Source organism: Pteronotus mesoamericanus, unplaced genomic scaffold, assembly GCF_021234165.1.
Source record: "Pteronotus mesoamericanus isolate MK-2021 breed Mesoamerican mustached bat unplaced genomic scaffold, CSHL_Meso_final contig_20, whole genome shotgun sequence".
NCBI classification, from domain to species: Eukaryota; Metazoa; Chordata; class Mammalia; order Chiroptera; family Mormoopidae; genus Pteronotus; species Pteronotus mesoamericanus.
Genome location: NW_026555085.1, coordinates 78,047,667 through 78,073,332, shown reverse-complemented (window position 1 = coordinate 78,073,332; position 25,666 = coordinate 78,047,667). Strand labels below are relative to the sequence as shown.

Genomic DNA, 25,666 nt, shown 5'->3' with positions numbered 1-25,666 from the left:
TTGAATAATACAGAACTTGTTTTATCAACTAAATCTTAAGTCAGAATCCCTCTTACTTTCTCCCTCTCAGCCTAAATAATAGTTTAAAAACATACTTGTAAACGTATTTTCTAATTATTTTGTATTTAAAGGTAGAACCATTAGTTGGCGTTTGACTTCAGCTGTGATCCAGATAGTCTTGCCTTGGAAAACTAGAGGCTCTGCTGTCTGCCCCTCAGTTTCATGCTCCAGGATTTAATGTGACATTGAAATAAAAGGGTTTTGTAAACTCAGACACCAGCTGCCTTCTGGCAACAACGGCTTCCTGGCCCTGCTGGTCTGAGTGGGTGGTGGTCAAAACACTGCTTATTTTTTTGGTTTGTTTTCTACTTTGGAGACTGATTCATTTCATTATAGTTTCTTAAACATTTCTTCTTGCCATTTTTTCAAACAAAGATGAGAGACAAAAATATTCCCTGAGACCTCTGTTCTGCTTTCTTCTTTTTCTTGACATTGGCCAGGGTGTGTTTGCATATTTCTCTTCTATTTTTCCATTTAGATGGCCCAGTTCCTCAGCAGTCTTCATATTTGACTTATTTATTAAAAAAGCTTTTCTACATTTCTCAATAATACTACTTAATCTCCCTTAACTTGTTCTCTTAAATATTCTTCTCCATGCTTAAGAAATATTGAAAACTATCAATTAACTTAGTTGAGTGATGTTTTCAAATTAATAAGACTAGTTATGGTGCTTGTCCAGAATTAGTTGATCAGAAAGTGGCCAGTGACTTAAAAACCTTATTCCCCTTTTGCTAAACCAGTAAAAACATGTTAAAGCAGATAGAATCTTGGTTCCACACTGAATCTTAAAGCCAACCCATACAAACAGATGTCAAGTCATTTATGCTTGATGTAAAACAACTTCCTCGAAATTAGGGAGTCCAGTTCTTCACTCTAACCTTAATTCCAACCCTTTCAGTCTGATCACCTGGTTAATTGTGTATGCTTGGAGAACTTATTAGACTATTCTGGACCTCAGTTTTCTTATCCTAATCTATAAAAGGAGTTGTTGGATAGAGACTAAAATTTCTTCCAGCAAAAGATGCTAAACTGTAGGTCTTTATAGTAATTTTGATGTCCTGAAACATTGCCTTGACTATCTTTTTATTGGTGGAAGAATGTTAAATGTTTATGTTATTAGAATTTTGTGGGAAAAAAATCTCTTAAGTATCATTGTGAGAACAACTGCTTAAAGTACCTGCTTACCGTATTGAGAATGAACATATTTGAAGCAAATCAATGAAAGGTCACTGCCTCCTATCAAAGGAGTAATGGGATAATGGCGTAGCTATGGTCAGCTGTAATAAAAACTCATGGTCAACTTTCTATGTCCCCCAAATGAGTGCTTCAATTGTTAAAATGTTGCCTGAATATGAGATAGAATAATAAAAATTAAAAAAACAGCCAATTTTCTATTTCAAAGGAAAAATAACAATACAACTTTTATGAAAGATACTGATCATAATTTCTGCTACTATTTGATACTTAGAATATATAGAGAGTAAATTCTCTCACTTGTTAATTATCTTTCAATTTTAATTCGTATTTTAACCATTTTTATTGTTGAAAGTGATATACAAATTAGGTAAATTAAAAAATGGAGGGAAAAACCTGAGCTAATCTAGGATAATCCATAAAGTTTATAATAGTGGTTTTCGATGTATCTTTAGGGAGTATTGTTTTCTGTAAGATATCATATTACATAATTATAGAGTTTTAGAAGTAAGTCATTTATGCTGAACATTTAGTAAAGAATGACAAAATATATAATCTGAATGAACCTCCTTGTGTATGCTGAGCAGTCTACTAATACACAAAACAATTTTAGAAGTAGGTCATTTATTCTGAACATTTAGTAAACAATGACAACATATATAATCTGAATGAACCTCCTTGTGTATACTGAGTAGTCTACTGATAAACAAAACAACATGGATGAATGTTCTTAGAAGTCTAAGGAGCTAGAAATATAGTGAAATCATGATGTTTTCTGGAACATAGTTTTAAAAATTGTGTTCAATCGAGTTATTGGGTTGGCAAAAAGTTCGTTTGGTTTTTGTCCATAAGACGGCTGTGTGGGTGCTTAGGTGTCTTTAACTTCATTTGAAACAATTTCATTAGATTTATTGTGACAGCTGTCATATCAGCATGTTTTAAAAAAATCAGTGAATTTTTTAATCGCTATTTTAATATTGAATATAGAAGAATAGAATATACACAGCATTTTTGGCATATTGTGTTTTATTATTTCAAGACAGGTAAAAACCCAACTGATATCCAAAAAAAAAAAGAAAAGAAAAACGATTTGTGCAGTGTATGGAGAGGGTGCTGTGATTGATTGAACAAGTCACAAGTGGTTTGTGAGGTTTCATCATGGAGATTTCTTGCTGGCCGTTGCTCCACAATCAGGATGCTGAAGTTGTAGCAATCTAATCAAGACATTAATTGAGAACAATTAACATTATACCATGTGGGAGAGAGCCAAAATACTCAAAATATCTAAATCAATGAAGTTATTGGTGAACATGAGAAATGTGTCTTTTTTATTTTTACAGAAAAAATTAAACGGACTTTTTGGCCAACCCAATAGAAAAGAACTTAGAATATAGTCTTTATTCTCAGAGAATTTCCAAATTCTTATGTCATAAAGCTCAATGAAATAGCATATATCTAGATATAAACATAACATTTTTTGTCAACCTGTGATTTATAATTTTTTCCACATGAACTGTAGTTTTTCAATTCTTACAAGTTTTAGAAATAAACCATTTTGTGTTCCTAAGGAATCCCTATGGTACAGTATTTGTGGATCTTAAATTAAGGCTTAGGTTAAAACACAGATTTTAGGAAATAAGATCACAAATAAAATGTTAATGTATAATTTATACTGGTTATATTCCTGAGTAAAACAATAAAATCATCTTATTATATTACTGAGAAATGTCAGTTAATTTTTTCACAAAAAAATTAGGTTATATGTTTTTATAGGTTAACAGTTTTAATTATGTCCTTTTTATTTCAACTCTTACTAATATAAGTGGTAATGTAATGGCAAGAAAAAAATGAATATATAAGCCAATAACAAACATGACACAGAAATTCCATTCCTAAGTATCTGCCCAAGATAAAGGCATATGTTCACAAAAAGACTTGAGCAAGAATGTTTGTAACAGTTTTTAAAAATATAATAACCAATAATTATAAAGATCTCAAATGTCTTTTAACAGGAGAATGTATATACAAATTGTGGTTCGTTCAAGCGATGGAATGTTACTCAGTAATAACAAAGAATTAGGTACTGACATGTCACCAGTGTGGATAAATCTCAGCAACATTATGTTTCCAGAAAGAGGACAGAAACACACAAAAATGCATACTGCATTAATCCATTTATATTACGCTCTAGAAGAGATAAAACTAATCTAGGATGATATAAATCTGATAGCATTTGCTTCTGGGGGCTGAGGATTGACTGGAAGTGGACAATGGGAAAATTTCAAGAATAATGTAAACATTTTATATCTTCAGTGATGTGTTGGGTCTATGGGTGTATATATATTTGTCAGAAGATAAGGTCTGTCCAATTCACTCTCTATATAATTTACCTCAATAAATTATGAGTGGGAGAAAAAGTGAGTATATGATACATTTTATCAAATTTCTAAATCACTGTCAGTACTAATCAAGCCAGAGATGATAGTAGCCTACAAATATTACTTACGTTTTTGTCCACCTTGTCCAGTTGAAGTGATTTGATTAGGTTTAAACCTAATTTTTGTTTTAGTGTAGCTGAAATATAAAATAAAGCCTGTCTGAGGGTTCTGTTTTCAGATCATGTTACAACTTTTGAGGATGTGAAAGAATTGGAAGACCGTAACTTATAAATTAGTATTCTTTCATGAAGGCCCAGTGTAAGTGGACGCCTACATGGAGAGTCAAATAGAGCCCATTGCTGGAACATCTGTCGGACCATATGCTTTGGCTTCAGGTTCAGTGTAGAAACCAAAATGCTAATGACTCCATCCATCATTACAGAGCTTCATGGGCATGCATCATTGAATTGGACAGAGAAATTTGACCATGGAGTCATTGAAAGTAGGGAATCATGTGGGTAGATTTGGTGGCACCATTTGTTTCGGTGAATTGAAATGAGGCTGTTTAACGTGTGATTGGTAATCCTATGCAGAGTGCCATCAAAGATGCGGCAATTGGGCCAATTTGTCAGTGAGCGCCGCAGGTGCTGGCACTGTGCCAGCACAGTGGGCCTGCCAAAACAGGAAAGCCTGCCATCGCTTTGCCCTTGGTGAGCTTTGTCATGACTAATGTAGTGTGATATGGCTAGTTTCTCAGCCAAAGGAAATGTCATTCCCTATGAAGCAATAGATAATTTAAGCAATGGATTGAGAGTAATAGTCGGAGAGTAAAATTAGTAAAATAAGGTGCAAATGGCTCTTCAAAACAACAAGAGAGAGAGGGTTTGACCTCTTCCAGTACCACCTGGTGTTAGCTGAGGGTCAGTGAAAATGGTGGGTCTGAATTTTCTGGCCACACAGTGTTTTGTCTATTCAGGCAAATGTCATAGCCTTGTTCCTGCAGTACACATGAACACTGCCAGTGTAGCAGTAGAAATCAGGAGCATGGTTTTTAAAAAAATGAGTACAAAAACTTTAACTGGTGAAATATATCTATACTATTTCAACTTTTATCTACCTAACTGCTCACATAGCTCCTTCTGATGATTCCATGCTGCAATATTTTTCCATGACTATTTCTACTGTCATATAAAGTGCCAGAATGTTTGTAGCATATTTAATTTCCATGAGATATTTTACTATCCCTGATGCTATGTCTTTTTTGAGAACAAAATCTGGTAATTTTGTGTTCATTATAATGAAGGAAAATCCTTGGAAGAAATTAATATGTGCCAAGAAATATGCTATTTACAGTGGACAATTCATTGAAAATTAATTTGAGAGAAACATTTCAAAGCCAAAGTGACTAAACATGCTATATGTGATTAGCTCACACTGGGTATCATGGTAAAAAGAAGCAAAGGAAAAAGATAGAGTAAAAATTGCCCTGCTTAGGCTTGGTTGAAAATTCTGACATTTTCCAGCTCACTGTCCTTAAGAGCGGCTAACTCATATCTGAAATACTAGACTGAATAAAGGTAGAATATAATTACTGGGACAGTAACTAAAGTTGAAGGAACAATATCAGCATTGCTGAGGGCACATGGTATAAATAAATCTTGAGATTTGTGGGAGACTAAAGACATTTATTAAAATCTTAGAATAGGAAATATACAAGAGGGGTTTAATTTGTTCTCTATAGAGACTAAAGTACAATAATAACTAATGCTTTAAAGCTATCTAGTAAGAGAGATAAGTTGATTATAAGGAAGAACTTTCTAATGGTAGGTCTGTTGAAGCCTAGAATGAGCTACTCCAGAAGGTAGTAACATTACAGTTAGTAGAAGCATCCACACATAATTTGGATAACACCTTGCTAACTATGTAGAATGAGGCTGAATACTTTTTTAGAACCTTTCAACCCTGAGAGACGCTTGTATAACTAAGAAAAGTCCATGTAGTATCTAAGCACTGTACTCTTTCAGAGTTGACAGATAATAGCATAGACTGGAATTTATGGAAGATTTGACTGAGTCATTGAAGGATACATAGGACTTGAATAAACAAAGATTAAGTGGACACAGTTATTTCTGAAAAAAAGTGTATGTGTATGTGGGTGGAATAAGAATGTAGGGAGGAAGATCATATTGGAGCAGAATGTCAGAATGGAAAGTAGAAATAAATACAGATTATGACAGTCTGGGACTATGCTGTGATATGGAGACAAAAGCAGTAAAGAATCAGCAGTAGAGACATCAAGTACTGAAGACTTTTGATTGGTCAGTGTCAGAGGAGTTAGAAAATCTGTAGGTAGAGAAGGAGAGGGACAAATGAAAGAAGACAATAGAGTTTTAGGTTTACTTGGTACTAGTTGACAGAATTTGGGAATATGTGAGAGAGAAATAATAAAAACAGCTTTCTTTCTAAATATCCTCAATAGTTTGTTTTTTACAGCCAGCCAGTGAGTTTGGTTTCTCATTTTCTCTCTTGAAACTCATTTTTCTGTTAGATCCATCGGTTTACGTTTTTCGTTCCTACCTTCATAATTGCACATAAGTTATCCTAAATGGGGGTGTAAAATGAGGAGGCATTCCCATTTTATTTTTGTTCCTTTAAACCCGAGGAAAAGTTTAACAAGGCAGTCTCAAGCTGTGGCCTGAGAAAGTGCAGGGTGGCCCTGGGGTCACTTCAGAGAACTAACTCATCTATGGGAAGGCTCGTGGTGCTTTCAGCTTCGGCCTCTCTGGCCCTTGGGCTCAGGGAACAGGAGTGATGTCAGAGAGCAGTGGTAGCCACGTCTGTTGTGCTTTCCTGACTTGTTGGCTTTGCTAGACTTCACCAGGCAGATGAACACTAGCCCACTATTTAACTCCCATTCTCTCTGTTTGTCCTTAATTTAAACACTAGTGATTTTTTTCTGTGTGTATGCTGATTTGCAGTTAATTCTGCTCCACTGAAGAGACCGTGTGCTATTTGGTAGCTAATTGCTATCACTCTTGTCAGTCCTGCTTTTTCCCTAGGACAATGGTTTATTTCAGCTCATGACATTATATTTTTCCTTTATGGCTTCTATAAAGAACTATAGTCATTGGTCTTCAAGTTAAATTACTGACCAAGTATCATGGATTTTAATGTTTTTTTCTTTAACTTTCAACATTTTGGGGGGATGTGCATGGAACATCATCAAGAGCATCAGAAATTTTAAACATATTTAATTTATGGGATTGTTAAATGTTCCTGAGGTTGGCTTTATGTGGCTTTCTACTATAAAGAGTTCAATGACTTAAAGATATAGTGCATTCTTTTCCTTCAATAATTTATAAACTCTGAGTTCATAGTCTACAGATTACATGATCGATTATAAATGAATCATATGTGGAATATTCTTCATCTTCCTTATCTATCCCTGGAGTATACCCTAAAAGCCTGGCAGTCACAGAAGCTCAAGGATTTCTTCTCATTGGTATCCATAAATTACAGTTTACTGCTTTTTCTGTGCAAAATAATGCACCCTCCTACCGTTCCCAGAGCTGTCCTTTCAGTGTATTTTCAGGGTGTGCGTCACGTCCAGCACTTGAGAACTTTCCATTGAGCTCCGGTGATCAGTATAAGCATATGGGGGTTCTGGCAGTGAGCTGGGTTCCTTCTTCATGAAAAGGAGTCTAATATAAATGTCTAACATGTATAAAATCACTTTATTATAAAATAAAAAATATAGAAAACTACACAAAATAAAACCTGTGATTCAAAGAATTTTTATAAGATACACACCACACAGGTCAGGAAAGACACTCAGCCGGCCCTCTGAGGGGCTCCTTCCAAGTGCTGTATCCCAGTCCCAACGGACTCATCTCCCTACTCCTACAAAAAACTAATATAATAAATTTTAGCCCTAGTTCCCCTTGTTTCTTTTTAAATTTTCATTGTTCTTTTTTTACTTACACTTATGTCCATAAATGCTATTGATTTTTAGTCTTGTCTATTTTTCAAAAATATGTATCCAAGTTTCTTTTAATCTTTGGTTTTGCTCTCTATCCATTTCTTTTCTTTGCAGGTTAACTGTTGGGGCGCCCAGGCCACTTGAGAGGTAGATTTGCAAAGTCTATGTTTCATTGGTTGCATACAGTTGTCCTCTTCAGTTCATTATGGTCTTCTGAATTTCCTAAAAATGTGGCAACAAGATCCAGAGTCAAGTCTGATCCTTTAGCAATGGTAGAGGTGGTCCTTGGTGTGATTACAAGAGGCAAAATGGGCAGGCTGGGGTACTCAGGCACAGACTACAGTTGCTCTTCGCAGGTTAAGTTTCTTCTACTTCAAGGAACCCTCAGCTCTTAAGACATTTCAACTGATGGAGTCAAGTTTGCCCAGATTATCCATGATCTCCTTTAAGGAATTACCATTACTTAATGTTCACTGGTTATGGACTTTAATCCCATCTTCGAAATACCTTCAAAGGGACATTTAGGTCAGTGTTCGACTGACTAATGGGCCTGTAGTCTAGCCAAGTTCTTGTATCAGAAGACCATCCCAGTTATCAAATGCATTATTGGTTTAGAAATTGTTTTGATTAGCTTTATAATAATGCTGTTAGAGCTTTCGCACAACATATCAAATACTCTCAATGTCTCTGTTGAATTAAGCAGGTACAAATTGCTGTTCCCATTTTAGATGAAAAGGTGAAGATGTGAGAACTATGGTACTTTCCCCCCTTATTCACACGTTTGCTTTCTGTGTGTTCAGTTACCTATGGTTGCCTGAGATTTGGAAATATTAAATGGAACTTTTCAGAAGTAAACAATTCATAAATAGCGTGCCATTCTGGGTAGTATTATGAAATCTTGGACAGCCTTCTCCATCCTTTCCAGGATGTGAATTATCCCTTTGTCGAGCATGTCCACACTGATATGCTACCCACCCATTAGTTTCTTAGTAATGGTCTTGGCTACCAGATTGACATTAATAGTATTGCTGTGCTTGTGTTCAAGTAACCCTTGTTTTACTTAATAATGGCCCCAAAGTAAAAGAGAGGTGATGCTTGGATGGTAGTGATGCTTCAGATATGCCAAAGAGAAGACACAAAGTACTTCCTTTAAGTGAAAAGATGAAAGTTCTGGACTTTATAAAGGAAGAAAAAGAAATCATATGCTGGGGTTGCTAAGATGGGTGTATGCTAAGACCCAGTCTTCTATCCATGAAGTTGTGAGGAAGGGAAAAGAAATTTGTGAAAGTTTTGCTCTTTCACCTTAAACTGTAAAAATTGTGGCCACAGTGCATGATAAGTGTTTTGTTAAGATGGAAAAAGCATTACATTTGTGAAAGGAAGTCATGAATGGAACTGTGTTCTGGCTGTCGGCAGCCAGTTGAGCCAGAAAGCATTAAGCCTATAGGAAGACTGCAGCAGAGAGTCCCCTGAAAAGAATGACATCAGGCCACTTACTGTAAGTAAGGGATGGTTGCACAGATTCAGGAACAGGCCAGGACTGAAAAATAAAAAAATTATGGATAGAGAAAGAGACCACATTTACCTAATTTTCATTACAGTGTATTATTATAATTATTTGGTTTTATTATTAATTATTGTCATTAATCTCTTACTGTGCCTAATTTATAAATTCAAATGTATCATAGGTATGTATGTATAGTATACATACCCTGAGGGTCTTGAAACATATACCCCTTGATTCGGGGGGACTCCCGTAATGAAGACTGTGAAGCTAATCGATAGTCATTTTCGGACTGCATCCTAGGTGGCGTCCCAACCAGGAATGGTTCCATCTCCTTCCTCACGCTGTCCGTTGGACTTCTCATACTGGTCACCTTCTCCCGATACTGCAAAGATAATTGTGTTTCTTAGGTTAAAACTTTTTTTCTTTTCTAGTAGCTGAGTTCATTTTCCATTATTCTTGTGATCCTGAGTCTAGTAAGCCGTTGTCCCCAGCACATTTCTATCCCGCTTTGTATCAGAATTATAGTAATTGCCGCCTTTCTTTTTCTGTGTCAGATAGTATTCACCTCATTCAGTCCTTTCATTGCCAAATAGTAAATACTTTGGTGAACTGAGCTGTTATCAGTTTACTGTAATTATTCATAGAGAGACGCCATTTTCCTGTTTAGTGTTTGATCTATTAAAATAAGTGTAATTTCTAGTAGATATGTTTTTCTCCAAGTAATAACATAGGGTTTCTAATCTCTAAGTTTGTCATGATACCCTTTCATGTTTCTAAATTGCTTCAATTTAATTATTCGATGATGAGGATGATGATGGCAGCGATGATAGAGATCGCTGTGTCATCGCTGTGATAGTGAAAGAAAATCCATCGGGCCCACAGTCCCATATGCTCCTTGGCTTAATGGGGTTAGGTTATTGCATGGGCCACTTCAATCTCACTTAATTATGGTGTTCAAATTTACTTAGTTTTGGGAAGAAATGACAAGTAGTGACAAGTCGTATGGCTATTAAACAGGAACCTAAATACCAAGCATAGAAAAACAGTCTCTTTCCAGGCTCTTCAGCTCGATGAGGACAAAGGAGTTATGTGTCATTATGTGCTCAGGAAAAGCAGTAAAAAAATAAATAAAACAATGAATGCAATTTTATTTTTTTCTTTAAGTCAATAGAGTGAAATCATCTCTGGAAGTGTTCGAAGTGCCACATTATTTAATTTAAAATTAAATGGTATTAATTTATTACTCAACCTTTGAAAAGAAAAGGTGAAATAAACTGTACCAGGTTCTAACTGTATCATATTAACTTTTAGGATTTCATTCTGAAAGTAATAGACAATGATTACTTTTATGCCACTTAACAGGAAATCCAGCAAAAAGGGGGTTCTAGAAATTGTTGGCAGTATTTAAGAACCTGATTCTGTTTTTCTCCTTGACCTGCCATCCTTAGCTCATTGGGCCAGGCTTTGAGACTAAGAAATGAAGACCCACTGCGTCTTCTCTAGAAGTGAGGAAACCTATCTGGAAGTGACTTGACCTATTTCTATATAGCTCTTTGGACAGAATCGGGGTACACACCCAGTTTTAGGCTTGTCACTGCTAATGGGAATAGGACCATTATGGTTGGTTTAAATCAATGTGTCTAGGACTATAATATCTTGATCCATAACCTTGGGACCTTTTTAATGTGCAGATTTTGGTTTAGGAGGTTTAGAGTGACCTGTAGACTTTGTAATAATCTCAGAGGGGATCCTGATGCTGCTGGTCTGTAGACTACATTGTGAGTAGCAAAGGGTTGTGGCTGTGTTAATAACCTCATTACTGTAGATGTTGGGAATTAACCAATATTGCCAGGAACTGAAGTAGTCAAACACTGCATACATCCAGTGAAGCTTTGTTGGCTTACCAGAGAGTTGACGGTACTTAGGGAATACAGTGACTTGCCAGAGAAGTAAGTGAGTGAGTAAGTGAGTGGTAAGTGAGAAGTCTCTGCAGCCTACCCTGCAGACGAAATATATAAGAAAGAATGACAAGGATCTGCAGATGGGGAAGGGGAATAGGGGAAAAAAAAATAAATGATAGGTTCTAACACTTGGATCATATCATTTATTAAAAAATGTATTCCTCAGTATTTCTCAGAGTTAGGGTTATTTAGAATGAAAAAATCATATAAAATCTCTAAGCAGGATGAAGAACCTGGAACTGAAAAAGAAATAAATGAAGGCAGAAAACTATACACAATCATTGCTACATGAGAGAAATTTACCATTAGCTATTACTGCCTTCTTCGTAGCTCTGCCCACTCTACTAAAATGATTGGTTGTAGTAAGGCAAAGACCTATCATTTTGGATTATAAAAGAAAAAGTAATCATTATTTTTGACTTATGTACTTGTCATCAACTGCTATATTTAACTGTAATGCATTACCAGAAGTTGAGTAAATAAAACAATGTCTGATATAGTAGGTTATATTTTCTCAATGGTAACAATGCATTGATTAAGGCTCAACAACAAATAATCAATTTGTTGGGTCAGACATATGATACCAGTAAAAACAGCAGCTTTGGTTCAGTTTAAAAGAAGTACTGCTGGATTTTGTGTCATCAAACCCAGTAAAAGTTTGTAGGGGCTACATAAACATTTTCCGCTAATTTAGCAGTAAGAATCATTTATCACATATATTGGTCACTAAGATGCTTTGGATTTATGGAAATGTTAAAAACCTGTTTTTTTAAAAAGATTGGTTTCTGTTTGCAGAGACGAAATGGAGAGGATATACCAGTAGCCCAGACTAAGAACATTAATCACAGAAGATTTGCTGCTTCCTTTAGATTGCAAGAAGTGACAAAAACTGACCAGGATTTGTATCGCTGCGTAACTCAATCAGAACTAGGTTCTGGTGTGTCCAATTTTGCTCAACTTATTGTGAGAGGTAAAGTAAAATGTTTTCACTGTATGAATTGCATGGTTTTATTAGAACAAAAGCAACATTGTAAATATTGGGATTGATTTTTAAACCTAGTTCTCTGCATCTCAAATTACTATAAAATTATATTGTTATAGAAGTTCTGGTAATGTCATAAGGTAAAATTAGGACTGCAGTTTTACAGTTTGTCAGACAAGTTTCCAACAAGTCTCTTTAAAATGGTTTAACAGGACTAGCCATATAAAACATTTTATTCTATATTGCCATCATCTGGTTTGCATTTTATCTTTAGATCCATATTTCCTTTTTAAAACAGTTGCATAGATGTTACATTTGTTCTTCAAAACATTGTGGCAATACTTACCTGGCAGGGGAGACTCCAGGATCACAGAAGGTGGTTTGCCCAGGGAGAGGCTTATCCATTGCACTCCGGATGTGCTGCCCCCTGCCGTTTCCCCAAATATGACAAACTCGCCTGCATAATTTGTGTAGTAGGGGACTGCGTTTGCACTCTCCCCTGGCTAAAAAAAACAAACACAAAAACAAAAACAAAAAACAAAAAAACGTTCTGGCAATGAGGTCAACCTCAAAGTTTCTATCCCTATGTAGACCTGTAAATTTACTGGTATCAAAACTCAGTGGTGGATGCTCCCTAATTCTGGCCTCCTCCAGAGTCTCAGAGTTACACTTGCTAAGAGGTCCTCATTAATATTCTTGAGTACCAAGGCTACTAGCGGAATTGTGAGGGATAATGACAAATGGGTAAATATCAGAAGTGAACACTGGAAAGATAAGTACAAGTATGTAATGTGTTACCACATCCTTTCAAAATATACTGAGTCCATTTTATTCCATACACTGTTCTAGGCTGTAGAGATGCAGTTGTAAATAAAATACAAAGTCCATGCCCAAACGAAACTTACCATTGAGGTATGTTAGGGGCATTATATAGAAAGTTATTGAAAATACAGTATCATGGTATGTGTTATGAAGAAAAATAAAGATATAAAATAACAGGGACTTATATTTTAGTTAAGGAGATCTGGAAGGCCTCTTTAATAGGTGACAACAGAGCTAAAACTGTAGAAAGATGAGGACGTCTCTGACGTGAAACTTGAGAGGTAATGCTGCTTTGTTCAAGCATCAATCAATAATGATGCAAATGAAAATAATTATAAATTATGTAAGTCTCTTCATGGGGAAGTTTGCCAGAGTCCAACAAAATATCTAAACTGGACTGAGATTTATCAGAGGCATCAGGGAAGGCACTTGTAAGTAAGTTTTCTTTGAAATAGTATCTGAAAGTTGAGAAAAAGCTGCCCAAGTAAGGGGTGTGGATGTGGGGACAAGGTTAAGAGAAAGAATTGTTATCAGACAGTGAGCAAGGCATGTGTCAAAACCCCAAGGCTCGAAAGAGAATAAGATACGTCCATATTCAAGTTAATGTATTGTATAATGCTTGACATCAAATGACTTTACATACATTATTTCATTTTAAGATGTATTTGATTTTAATGCCTTAACCTTTAATACTTTTAGAATGAAAAAAGAAATGAAGCTCAGGCTATTTAATAATTGCCCAGAGCCACAACGATCTAACAATTAACTATGCCAGAATTTAACCCCATGTTTCTAGACTCCTGATGCTGGACACATTCTTTTCCACCACATCTTTATCTCACTATTAAGAAACTATTAAGAAATTACTAATAACTCATCATTAAGAAATGCTATTAGCCTCTTCTGATGTTCTTGCCTTGGCAGGTTTTATAGCTCATCAAAAAAACAAACAAACAAACAAAAAAAAATTTATGTTTACAGATTGGTATGACCCTTATTTTCAGAGCAACTTTTCTCATGTCTCCTGAGTCAGCTCAAATCACCTGCTTGATGTTTATGAAATCATAGCCCCAATTAATTGATTAATGAGAAAATCTGGTAATATTTGGCTCCAGGATTTAGGTAGAAAAAGATTCACCTTGTGTGCATGCATGCTTGTGTATTCATCTTTGTTGAGCTTCATTTCAGCATCTGTCTCACCTGAGCATACTTTTTTTTCTTTATTTTTATTGTTGACATTAATACAGACATCCCCATCCCTGACGCTTTGCCTGCCTCCACCCAGTCCCTGCTCTCCCCTTCCCTCTGGCCATCACCACACTGTTGTCTCAGTGTTTAATATGCTAGGGATATGGGAAGATGTGTGTGTTCTTGTTTCATCATATGCACCAAATCTGCATGGTACTCTATGTTCACGCATTACTCAGCCACTGAAGTAGATGATGGTTTTTAACAGTACAGCTAGAATACTTTTGAATACCTTATTATTGTATATACATGGAATTGATTTTTGAAGAAATGGCCCTGTAATGTATTAAACAGCTTACAGAAGGCAGAGTTAAAGTTTTTATCCAGGAGCAGGCTTTATAGATACAATTTCTTTTTTTATATGCTATTTATTTTAAGAGATTCATTTTGTCATTACTACATCTCCCTTGTTTATCTAAATCAGCAAGTAGATTTTACTTTTTTGTAAAAGATTTTATTTATTTTTAGAGAGAGAGAGGGATGGAGGGAAAAAGAGAAGGAGAGAAACATCAATGTTTTGTTGCCTCTTTTGCACCCCCAACCAGGGACCCAGCCTGCAACCTAGGCATGTGCCCTGACTGGGAATTGAACCAGTGACCCTTTGGTTCATAAACTGGTGCTCAATCCACAGATCCACACCAGCCAGGGCTACATTTTTTTTTTTTTTTATCCTGGAATTACTTTGTGGCTACTTTAGGATTGTTACTTGTGGAATATTTTTTTTCAATAAAATTTATAAGTGGAGAATTCTGAATATCATAGAAAATGTTGGGGTTTTTTCCTTTTATTTATTTTTATTTTTGTAAAGAAAGTTCTGCCATTTAACATATATTTCACTTTAGGTTTTATATTTTACCTGTTGGGTTAAAATGTGATAGTGCTTTGGCTGTGCTATCAAGAGTCTGCTAGCATTTTAGAAACATGTTTGGATGGTTTTGGCAGTTTTCTTTTTCTTTTTTTCTTTCTTTTTTTTAAGATTACATTTATTTATTTTTAGAGAGAGGGGAAGGGAGGGAGAAAGAGGGAGAGAAACATCAGTGTGTGGTTGCCTCTCATGTGCCCTCTACTGGGGACCCAGCCCGCAACCCACGTTTGAGCACCTACTGGGAATCAAACCAGCAATACTTTGGTTTGCAGGCCAGCACTCAATCCAGTGAGCCACACCAGCCAGGGTGGCAGTTTAATTTTTCTTTTCAACATACTTTATTTTGTTATATATATAATATTTACAGGTGATACTTTCCTTTCTGCTGTATTTGAGAACAAATAAAGAGCAATAAATTTTCTTGTTTGACCAGGTAAACACCAAATAAATATTGCTAACCCACACACCCTTCAGGGGTCAGCTGTCCTGGTGTTGAAATAGTGCTGAGAATTTACTATGGTGACTAGTCCTGTCTCTCATTGGCACTTTCAAAACTGACATCCTGTTACAAGGATAAAGAAGATGGTAATTTTAAGGGAAATTTTGGGAGCAGTGATATGAATAGTCTTTAATAAGAGCTGGCATAGTGTTGCCTGCTGTCAAAGGTGACCCAAGGGGAAGAGTTTATTAGTGCATTTTCTCCTAAACTGGAAGTGACAGGGCATGCTTAAGGCTTTTTTGTTTCTGTTTGTTACAAGTGAAAATTTTACTGCAAAATTCTCATGTTGAAGAGTATTGATCTGTGTTCCCACAGCTAGAGGAAGAAAAAGTATACTGAAATGGAATTTACTTTGCCACGACTGTAGCATTGCTGCTTCCAGATCATTTTGAGTAATGATAACGTCTTCAGCTTGTGGAAGCCAATCTTTATTGACAAAGAAGTTTTTACAGAGATGAGATGAAGAGCAGATGTTTCTGCTCAATGTTTTTAGAAAATCAAAGTGTAAAAATGTGAAATACAGGTTGAAATGCTGTTTACTAGCTTTAAACCCAAAACACCAACTCTATAGTCTACGTTATGTTATAAATTCTCATTCTCTACCTACTTTGCAATCTTCTCCTTTGTTTTTCATCTGTCTGAATTAAAGACCCACTTACATTTCTAACCAGCGTAACCACAATAAACTTCTATAAAATTCTCTGATTGCTACAATTAACAATTTTTATTCCCATTTGTTAGTTATGCTTTATATCGATTGTGTTTATCTGGAAAATTCTAATTATACCTTAAGTCATTTAATATCAAAGGCACAGGTTTTTTGTTTGTCTTTGTTGCTGGTTTGATTTTTAAATTGTAGTAGCAACTATTAGCCATTATCAAAATGCTCTGTACATAAGTATTATTAATATTTTAAATGTATTTTTAATAAGTACCCATGACCTTTAGCTATAAAGTAAATGCCACTTCATTTATCCAGCCTAACTCAGTGTAGCTGGATCTGTAAAACAACTTTTGGTGTTTAAAATCATGAAGAATTGAATTGTTCTTGACACTCACCTTTGTAAGACAATGCCAACTAACCTAAAAAAATAAGGGTGTTTACTGACTTTTGTAACTGGAAGGGGCAGAGAGAGGCTTTGGTTCATTTAGTCATGAAAGAGCTAGATTCTTTCTAATTCTGCACTCAGCAGTCCATGGTTTTGCCCTCTTTCCTGACAAGTAGCCAGGGTTATAGTCAGAGGGTAGCAATATGGATATACTTCCTTGGTCACATCCACTTGGATTTAGAGAGGTTGTTACTTCCCATGAGTTTTGAAAAATTGCATGGTCGCATATGGAGTGACAACTAGAATGCCTGGTAGAGAATTTCTGTGGGACTTTAGAGCATAAATAATGTTATTTAGAGGGTATTAGTAACTCTTGTCAGGTAAGATAGCAACGGAGCAAGTATTTCACAAGAAGGTACAACTTAACCTGGAAAGACCTACCGAGTTTTGAATTTGGTAATGTGAGAGAAGGGTGTTACAGTAAGTCAGGTAACAGTATGGAGTGGGATCATGGCTTATTTGATGCAAGGTGAGGTGTTAATGGATTCAGTTGCTTGGTACCAGTTATTCACTACACATGTATGTGAAATAGGAAAGAAGTCCAAACTAACACTAGGTTTGCAGTTGAACTTTTTAAATGCTGTTCTTTTTGTAATTATTTATAGTTTACGTTCCATCAGAGCCTGTCTAGTTCATCTTTGTTGGCTCCAGCACCTAGTACACCTTTACATAAAGACATTGATGCTTTTCTAAAAATTAATAGAATTGTTTAGTTGAAGACAGAGCAGTGGGGCTGACCCTGAAAGATGTAGGGAATGTGTGATGAACCAACCACACACCCTCCGCATCCGCGCGTGGGGTGAAGGTTGCTGGCACACAGGAAAAGGTGATGGCAGTTGTTTTCTTTTGTTCTCTTTCTTTTTTAATATGAACTAGAAAGGGTTACTTAAAGTTAACGTTAAAATTTTTTCCACTTGAAAAATAATTCTGATTTAATCAATGTGTTATATTCTAGTCTTTTGTATATACCAGTTAAAAATCCGGGCTGAATACTTTATTTTGATATTTTTATATTAGAAGTAAGGACATATAGGAAGCGGTAAACATGACATACTTTACTAATATGTTTGTTAGTTGGTGGTTAAAGGCCATGGAATTTCCAGTTTGAGACTTTCGGCAGCTCTGCTTAATACCACACACTATTGATTTCTCACTCATTTTCATAGCACAACTGTCAGACTCCTGAATTCATATAAAGATCCTTTTTCTTAATGGTGACTTGATAACGTTTCTTAGCTTATATTGTGAAAAGTAGTCACCTTGACAGAAAATGTGGTATTATCTGGGAGAATTCAATTTAAACCCCTATGTTTTACAAAATGGGAGCTATCATGAAAGTATAAGAACACATGGGTAAATTACACAGTAGCTCTCTCCAACTCCCCCTACACAATTAGAAAAGCACATGCCATCAGTCAGGAGATATCAAATGGCTATGATTTGAAGGAGACTCCAAATGTCGCATATCTAAAAATTTTACTTTTTCATCCTTGGGCATGATAAAAGAAATATTTGGAGTCTCCTCTCATTCATCATAGCTACTTGTAATTCAGGTGATTCAATGTAGGAGATGTCTGGTACATTTTTAAATTCTCAGTGAGAAAAGAGGATACTAGATGTCCTTATTTTAGATAGTACATTATTGCTGAAACTCTGTTCTCTCTACTTTTGCACATCATCACTCCAAATAGTTTTTCCTATTCATTTTCCCCTCCTCTGAATTTCCTTATGCTACGTTATAAAAATGGTAGAGTGCAGCACCCCTTTAGCCTGAGTAGTTATTTTCATGTTATGTATTCTCTGTTTGTTTCAAAAATAAAAATGGAACAAGAGCTCTTTCCCAAAGGATATCTGATTGCATTTGTGTAGATGATTCACACGTAGACCTCTACGTAGTGTTTAGAATTTCAGGTGCTGGGCCCTGCTTTTGGAGTCACTCTTTGGGGAGTTTTCTTTTGTTGGAGCTTTCTTAAGAATTTGAGAAGGATCAAAAAGGAAGGAGAATGATTTGCATGACAAGTACTCTTTTTGTTGCACTCTCAGGAATTTGATTTCGGAGCACTGACACTAGGTCTTTACTTTCCTTCTGACTCTCTCCTTTCTGTTCTCTTGGAATTTGCGATAAGTGAAATTTGGGTCTACTTCTTCCAAAAGACTTACATTAACTTGTCAGACTAACAGTGTTTTTGTACTTTATTTTTCCCTTCCTGTTCACTCTTTTTTTTTCCCTTACCCCAAAAGGGAAGTAATGAACTCAATTGCAACTTCATTGGAAAACCAGCTCACAGCCTTTATTGAATACTTAAAATGGCAAGTAATAAAATGGCAAGTAATAGGCACAAGGAGATTACAAAGAAAGGGGAGGCATAGTCTGAGCTCTCAAGCAATTTATAACTCAATTATTGTATAGGAAAATGTAGAATTATTGAATTCGCAGTACAGAGTTTTCACTTTGATTTTGGTAAAATTTTCAATTCAATAAAATAAAAATAGCTACCAAATGACCTATTCTATTAAGCCTTTTTTTAAGCACTAATTTTGTAAATAAGGTTGTACTGTGAGATCCTTACAGAATGTTAAACAGAAGCTCTGTAAGTAACTGATTGAACTCAAGCAAGAAAGAGAGATAATTCAGGTTTTTGAGGTTCAATAAGTAAAGGTGGTAATATGTGTTGTGGTGGGACATTATTTCATTAGTTGTAGTTCTTGAGTTTCTCCCACTCTCCCTACCACTTCATCTTACAGAGTCAATAACAGCACGCTTCCTTATAAGTGTGTGACTGACAGATGTGTTCGGTGTTTGTCTTTTTCCGGTTAGCATACACTACTTGCCACATAGATGGTTATATCTCTTTAAAAGCCTGCTAATCCACATTCTGCTTAGTAGTAAAATATCATCAGGAACTTGACTTCCTAAGAGTACAAACTAGGACATACACAAAAACCAGAAAACAGTCATAAAATATTAGTTAGAAGTCAAAATCAACTTGTTCAGCAAAGTTCATCGTATTACCACCAAAAGGACCTTTTTTCCCCCAATCTGGGTTAATATAATATATGTTATTTCCTTTTCTAAGAAACATGTAGTCTAGCAAAAACAAATACAATAATAAACTACACAAATAAGTACAGATAAACATTTATATATTGTTAGTTCTCAGCATGGATTGTGTTTAGTTTACAGTTAATTAGTTTTTATAAACAAAGGAGAAGTTGTGCCATTCTAGCGTTAAAAGTGAGGACTGGACAGATTAAATTGACTAAATTATTGTAGAAAAATTTGGGCAGATTTTATCTATGCGAATCCACAACTACCTCTCTTTTTCAGCTTTATCTTAGCTCTACTACTCATTTTTGAAGAAATTATGGCCTACCAATGTGTTCTCTTCTCCTACCAGGTATAAGAACAAAATTAACGTCTGAATTTAGGATTTAATTGGGAAGTTAACTTTGTTTTGCATTCCATTCTCTACTTTCTGAGCTCTAAACTAATTTTTGTTATCTCTCTGCTATATTGCACAATTTGGAAGCAGATTTATTTGTGATGTCACAGAATCTGTTTTTATGTTTAAACAGAGAACAACAAATGGATAATTACCTGTACCCTGTTGAGAGGAAGTTTTACCCACATGGTTATTTACATCTTCTTAATTGCCATTGGCATTTTCTTTCATCTTTATATACATACAGAGGAAACTGCTGCTACTCTGATGTTACCATGTTACCCCCTCCAAGAGCTTCCCTTCACATTAAGGAAAATAAAAATCAAAGCCCTATTCTGGTCCAAAAGGCCTTAAATGAAATTTCCCCTGGATATCCCTAAAATTTATTCTCTGTGACTCACCTCTTTTAACCCATAGCTGGTACACTGACTCTTCCAAGCATACTGCTGCCTCAGGCCTTTACACTTGCTATTTCATCCACCAATACATTTTTTTTCCTCAAACATATGCATGCTTTCGCATTATCTCATTCAGGTTTTCTCTCAAATTTTTCCAAAATACCTGGATGCCAAATAATAGTCATTTTCTATTATAACAGAGAATTTATTGATTTTTAAATACAATTTTCTCTAGTTATTTAGCTCTAAGTTTTCAAAAGCTTTCTGTGGTGCCTGCTATTAGTATGTGCAGAACAGTATTTGTACAAGACAAAGGTCTCAAATATTTCTGCATTGTTTGATGAGATACAACAAACAGAATGATGTGTTAATTAATTGCATCCTTTGTTAGTCTGAATTTTTTTGCATATTCTCAGGGTTCCCAGCCCTTTTTTTACCTTTACTGCCATAACTTTCACCCATGTATCCATCTTCTTTTTCCTGTGCTCCCTGTTGCTCACCTAACTCTAGCAACACTGGCTTCCTTTCACTTGATTTAAGGCACAGGCTCTCTTCTCCCTCTAGGGACTGAGCTTTTTCGGCCTGTCGTGTTTGTTCACTCATCTTCAAAATTATACTGCATTAGTACCTTCTGCTTCTGCCACTGTATTGACCAACTCAATGACTGTTCCCTTTAGCTTGTTACTATGGTGTCTCTGTAGCCAGAGCCATGGCCAATACACAGCAAAAAAAATTAAGTAATTGTTGCTAAAGAAACAAAACCAGCGTGGATTGTGAAGTGCCATATGAACGGCATGGCCTTACTGTGTGGAGCAGAGGACGGTAGCCTCATTGCTGCCTGGGGTGGTCAGGGACTGTGTTCAAGAGAAGGGGAAGTTTTATTTTACCACTGACCCATGCGTAGGATTTGGATAGTTGAAGATAAGTAAAGTGCATTTCAAGCAGAAGGCCTGGCGTGTACAAGCGTGCGTTCTTGTGGACTAGTATGAAATACTGACTGCAACACAGTGGTTTCCCTGGAAGAAGACTGAGAAGAGTCTAAAGTGTACTTTGAGGTCTGACTGAGGAGCAATTTGAATGCCAGGCTAAGGAATACCGGGTGCCCTGCCACTATCTGAAAATAGAGCATTTCTATGAAATTGTGCCCATGCTGAAATGGTGTAATGCGAAGAAGCAATTACCATTAATTTACAAGTGAGATTTTTTTCACCATTCCCCGGACAAAAATTCAACACACGCACAAATGTCTTTATTTCCTTCATCATGATCAAAATGCTTAATTACGTCCAGTTTTATACTGAGCATAACACCTTTACGAGCTCTTCTGATACCTTAGGACGCATCTCGTTAATGGATGCACAACATAAATTGAGATAAAGCACAGATGCGCAGCGACTGTTGCAGCTCGATGCTGAAACGTTAAGTGCGGTTCCTGGGGAAGGAGCGTGGCAGGGCCACTCCGGCTGTTCGAGGCACTGCTGCCTGTAATGACTACTCACTGCAAAACAAACACTGAATCCTATTTTTGCTTTCCACCTTGTGTGGTAAAACGAAACATCCTCTTGTGATGTCTTTGAGTTAGCAAAAACAGGTACTAATGTAGGTCTTTAAAAAAAACGAAGTAGTGTACTCAAACTTACAGAATGTTGTGTCAATTATATCTCAGTAAAGCTGGAAAAATACATTTTGGCAAAAGTGGTGTAATGCAAACTTTTGAAAAGCAGGGGAAACCTCTGTGCATTTAGCGTGTCCTTTGATTTGGGAATTTCTGGGAGTTTTGGAATAGTTCCTCATGTCTTCATATATCAGAAAACCAGGATGGGAGATGACTTGGAAAATGAGTTTTCAGTGAAAAAGTTTAAGGGGCTCTAAAAAAATCATAAAAGCTTGAGATGGGGAGGTGTCCTTGAGGGGTTGTGGTGGAGAGAACAGGCAAGAAGTGAGAGATTGTGATGGAATGAAAGAAGCCTGGGACTCTAGGTGGAACATGGAGTTATTGACAGAAACTTGGCAGACCTATAGAAGGACTTAATTGAGAGCATGGATGGTAATTTCAGTCGTAAACTCTTGATTGGGGTACTGAAGACAGGTTTAAAGTCTTTAGGCCTGTGAGAAAGATTTCAGCTAATTGTAGGGTGTTAAATAGGGACTCAGCACAAGATAAATTAAATAATACGTACTTCATAGAAATTTTGTAAGCTTTCATTTCATAGACTTTAGTCATTATTGTTAAAATGTTTCATTTTGTTAAACTTAGCATGAAAGCCTATGTATTCATTTAAGTGGAATTTAAAAGGGGGACCCTAACATGGTTAAATGTCATTTTTTCTTTATTTCTGACGTTATTCACATATAAAACCATATCTAAGACATATGACCTGTAAATATTTTTTTCTGCTGCTTTATGTACATTCCTGGTTGAATTTGAGGCTGTCTGTTAAGTGGAAATCTTTTTCCTGTTCTTAGTCTAAACTTTTTACTTCATAGATATAAGGCAAACTCTCTAAAGACTTCTCCACTTTCTCTGCTTTTCAGAATTTCATTGCCCCTGATAATAATGCTCCTAGACATGTCTTCTTCTTACATCAGTTTTTGAAAGCATTGGATGGAGGGGGATTTTTTTCCCAGACTTTTGGCCAACAGCATTCCTCCGTCCTCAAAGAATGCCATTCACTGCAGCGGGTGGTTTAAAAATGTTTACTTCAGGATAGATGAAGAGTTCCCACCTGCCATAATGTCCCAATGTTAAAACCCCCACTAGGTTTGACATATCTTTTTATTGTGCAAGATTGTTAAAAAGTAGTTACCATGACTAGACTGGTTGATGCATGGTAATGATGGGAAGCAGGGTGTTTGGGATTCAACATGAATGGTAGAAATGCACGATGTCAAAGAAGCCATATAATAAAGAGAATTTGAATTAGAAACTGAATCCCAGTCTGTCACTAGGAACATTTTGATCATTTTGATTTATTAAACTTTTATAACGGCGTTCGGATGGAGTGAAATTAAGACCCTTTTGCCTTGGATAGTTTGTGGTACACCAACCACGATGTAACTGGTGTCATTTTTGAAGACCCTCTTAGCAATAAGTGGAAAAGTAAAAAATAGATGGGTAAGAGATTTATTTTAAATGACAGTTTTCACAAAGACCCTTGCATCTAACTTTAAATTTCTCTTTTTTGTTTGCACTGAGTCAAGGATAAACCCATTATGGTTTGCAATTTCATCATGCTAAGTACCTTAAGTTTTTATTTTTACTATGAAACATAATTCGAAACTCTAATAGATTCTAGACTGAAGTATTGCATTTATACATAGTTACACTCTATCTTTTCTTTTTTGTTGCATGTACCTTTGTACTCAGAGGCATTTATGTCTGGGTCTAGTTTGTATTTCTGAGTTTTATGAATAAATATTAAAATTGAAATACTAATGCAATTCTGAATGCTCAGTTTCAAAAACAAAATAAAACAGAGGATTGCATTTCTCTATAACTTTTTGATTTTTTATAACTCGGGTCTTTTACAAATAATCTTTTAGCATCAGCAAGCATGTTCTTTTCTGAACAGTAGCTCCATGGTAAGGAGAAATCATTTACTATTAGAGAGGCACTGGAGGTTAAAGGCATTACAAGTTCACACTTGGTTTTGCAGCCAGAAAGTGTACTTAGCTGTGAATAAGGACTGATGCAAAAGACAGATGAGACAGAGTTCAAAGAGCAGTAACGTGAGGGTCCAGGACTATCATTCTGAGCTGTCTCTGCAGTAATGATGGATGGTTTAGTGGCAAGAAGTAATAATACCAGATGATGAAAGGTACATCACAGCATCTTGATCCACTGCATACCAGCTACCTGTTGGAGTACTGGGGCATAATGATTTCCGATTTGCAACCCAAGGGTTTGCTGCATTTAGCAACCCAGATTTTTGGCAGCTGTGAAGGAAGCAAGTAGCATATCAAACACTCCTGCACATTGTAAATTTAATTACCTCATGTTTATGCATAGTAGTTGTTGACAGGATCTTGTAAGCTATGCTAATATGGAAGGTAATTTGTTACCTTCAGAAATCACTTTCCATGTGTCTTCTGATCATTATCATGAAACATGATAAATGATCTAGCCCATGAAGTATAAATGAAAATGAAATGGATAATTGGATTCTATGTCTAAATTGTGGCTGGGATAGTTGCAGCAATTATAATTGAGTCTGTCTCATAAAAATGCATTTGGCAATATATTAGTGACCTTTTATCACCTTGAACCTGTGGTGTTTTACAAAACTACTCTTAAGATGATTATAAAAATTTTATCACAGTTTTTTTTTTAATCCTCCAACATCCTAAATATTCTCTTTCCTTGCTTTACTTGCTTAATTTTAAACTATCCTGTTGACTAACAATGGGTTTAAGCAGTTTATATTAAGAATTTTCTTTTGATACTGAAAATAAAGTGTTTTGCATTTTCAGATGTCTGATTGAATGGTTAGGAATGGTATGTGATATCATTGAAAGGGTTTTTCTGAATACCTTGTATCACTAGCAGCACATATTTCTCTGCTGGGTGATGAAAGTGTGCCCTCTTGCTGATGTGTGTGTATGTTTTTTTAATTCTTAAAATAAAGTAACATTTGTTTGAAATATCACTTTTATCCTTTCTCTCTTGCTTCTCTTCAATTCACTTTAACGAAAATTATTTTATTATAAGTGAAAACATTCTTAATTTATCATTGATTTGATTAACATTTTTGATCATTGTTATGGGTGAATCTTATTTGTTGCTGATACAAGTGACTAGCTATGTGAATATCTAGTCTTTAAATTATAATTTCTTTTTTGTACTTGATAAGATTAATTCCTTCCTCTCCTCGTTGCTGTCCATGAAGGTCCAAGAAACCAATATACCTTCTGTTTATGCTATTTCATTTTTATTTCCAATGGAAAAAAAAAACCTGTTTTAAATTCAGTTAATAACAAGTATATGGACAATAAAAAAAGACCTCTGAAAATGTGACCATTTTAATGAACTATGTTAATAAGTAGAACATGTGTCTTGGGACTTGTTTTTTTTTCATTTTTGTGCTTCGTATTTCTTTACTTTCTATATACATTGGTGACGAAGATTGCTTAGCACCAACTCATAAGATAGTAATTGATTGATGTAATGGGATATGGACATGGTTAAGCCATTTATCCTTTCTAGTAAATATCAATTTACTAA

At 35.7% G+C, this 25,666-nt stretch overlaps 1 protein-coding gene and 1 non-coding gene across 3 annotated transcripts in view; both read left to right on the top strand.

Annotated features, from left to right (window-relative positions):
• Nucleotides 1–25,666, top strand: part of PTPRK (protein tyrosine phosphatase receptor type K) — a 487,710-nt gene that overhangs the window by 255,957 nt on the left and 206,087 nt on the right. For both annotated transcript variants that reach the window (XM_054569944.1, XM_054569942.1), the window contains exon 6: nucleotides 11,875–12,049. In XM_054569944.1, coding sequence (XP_054425919.1) covers nucleotides 11,875–12,049 — 175 coding nt within the window. The remainder of the gene's footprint in view (nucleotides 1–11,874; nucleotides 12,050–25,666) is intronic.
• Nucleotides 12,400–12,563, top strand: LOC129068066 (U1 spliceosomal RNA). The gene has a single exon (XR_008528879.1). It is a non-coding gene; the product is annotated as a U1 spliceosomal RNA (small nuclear RNA).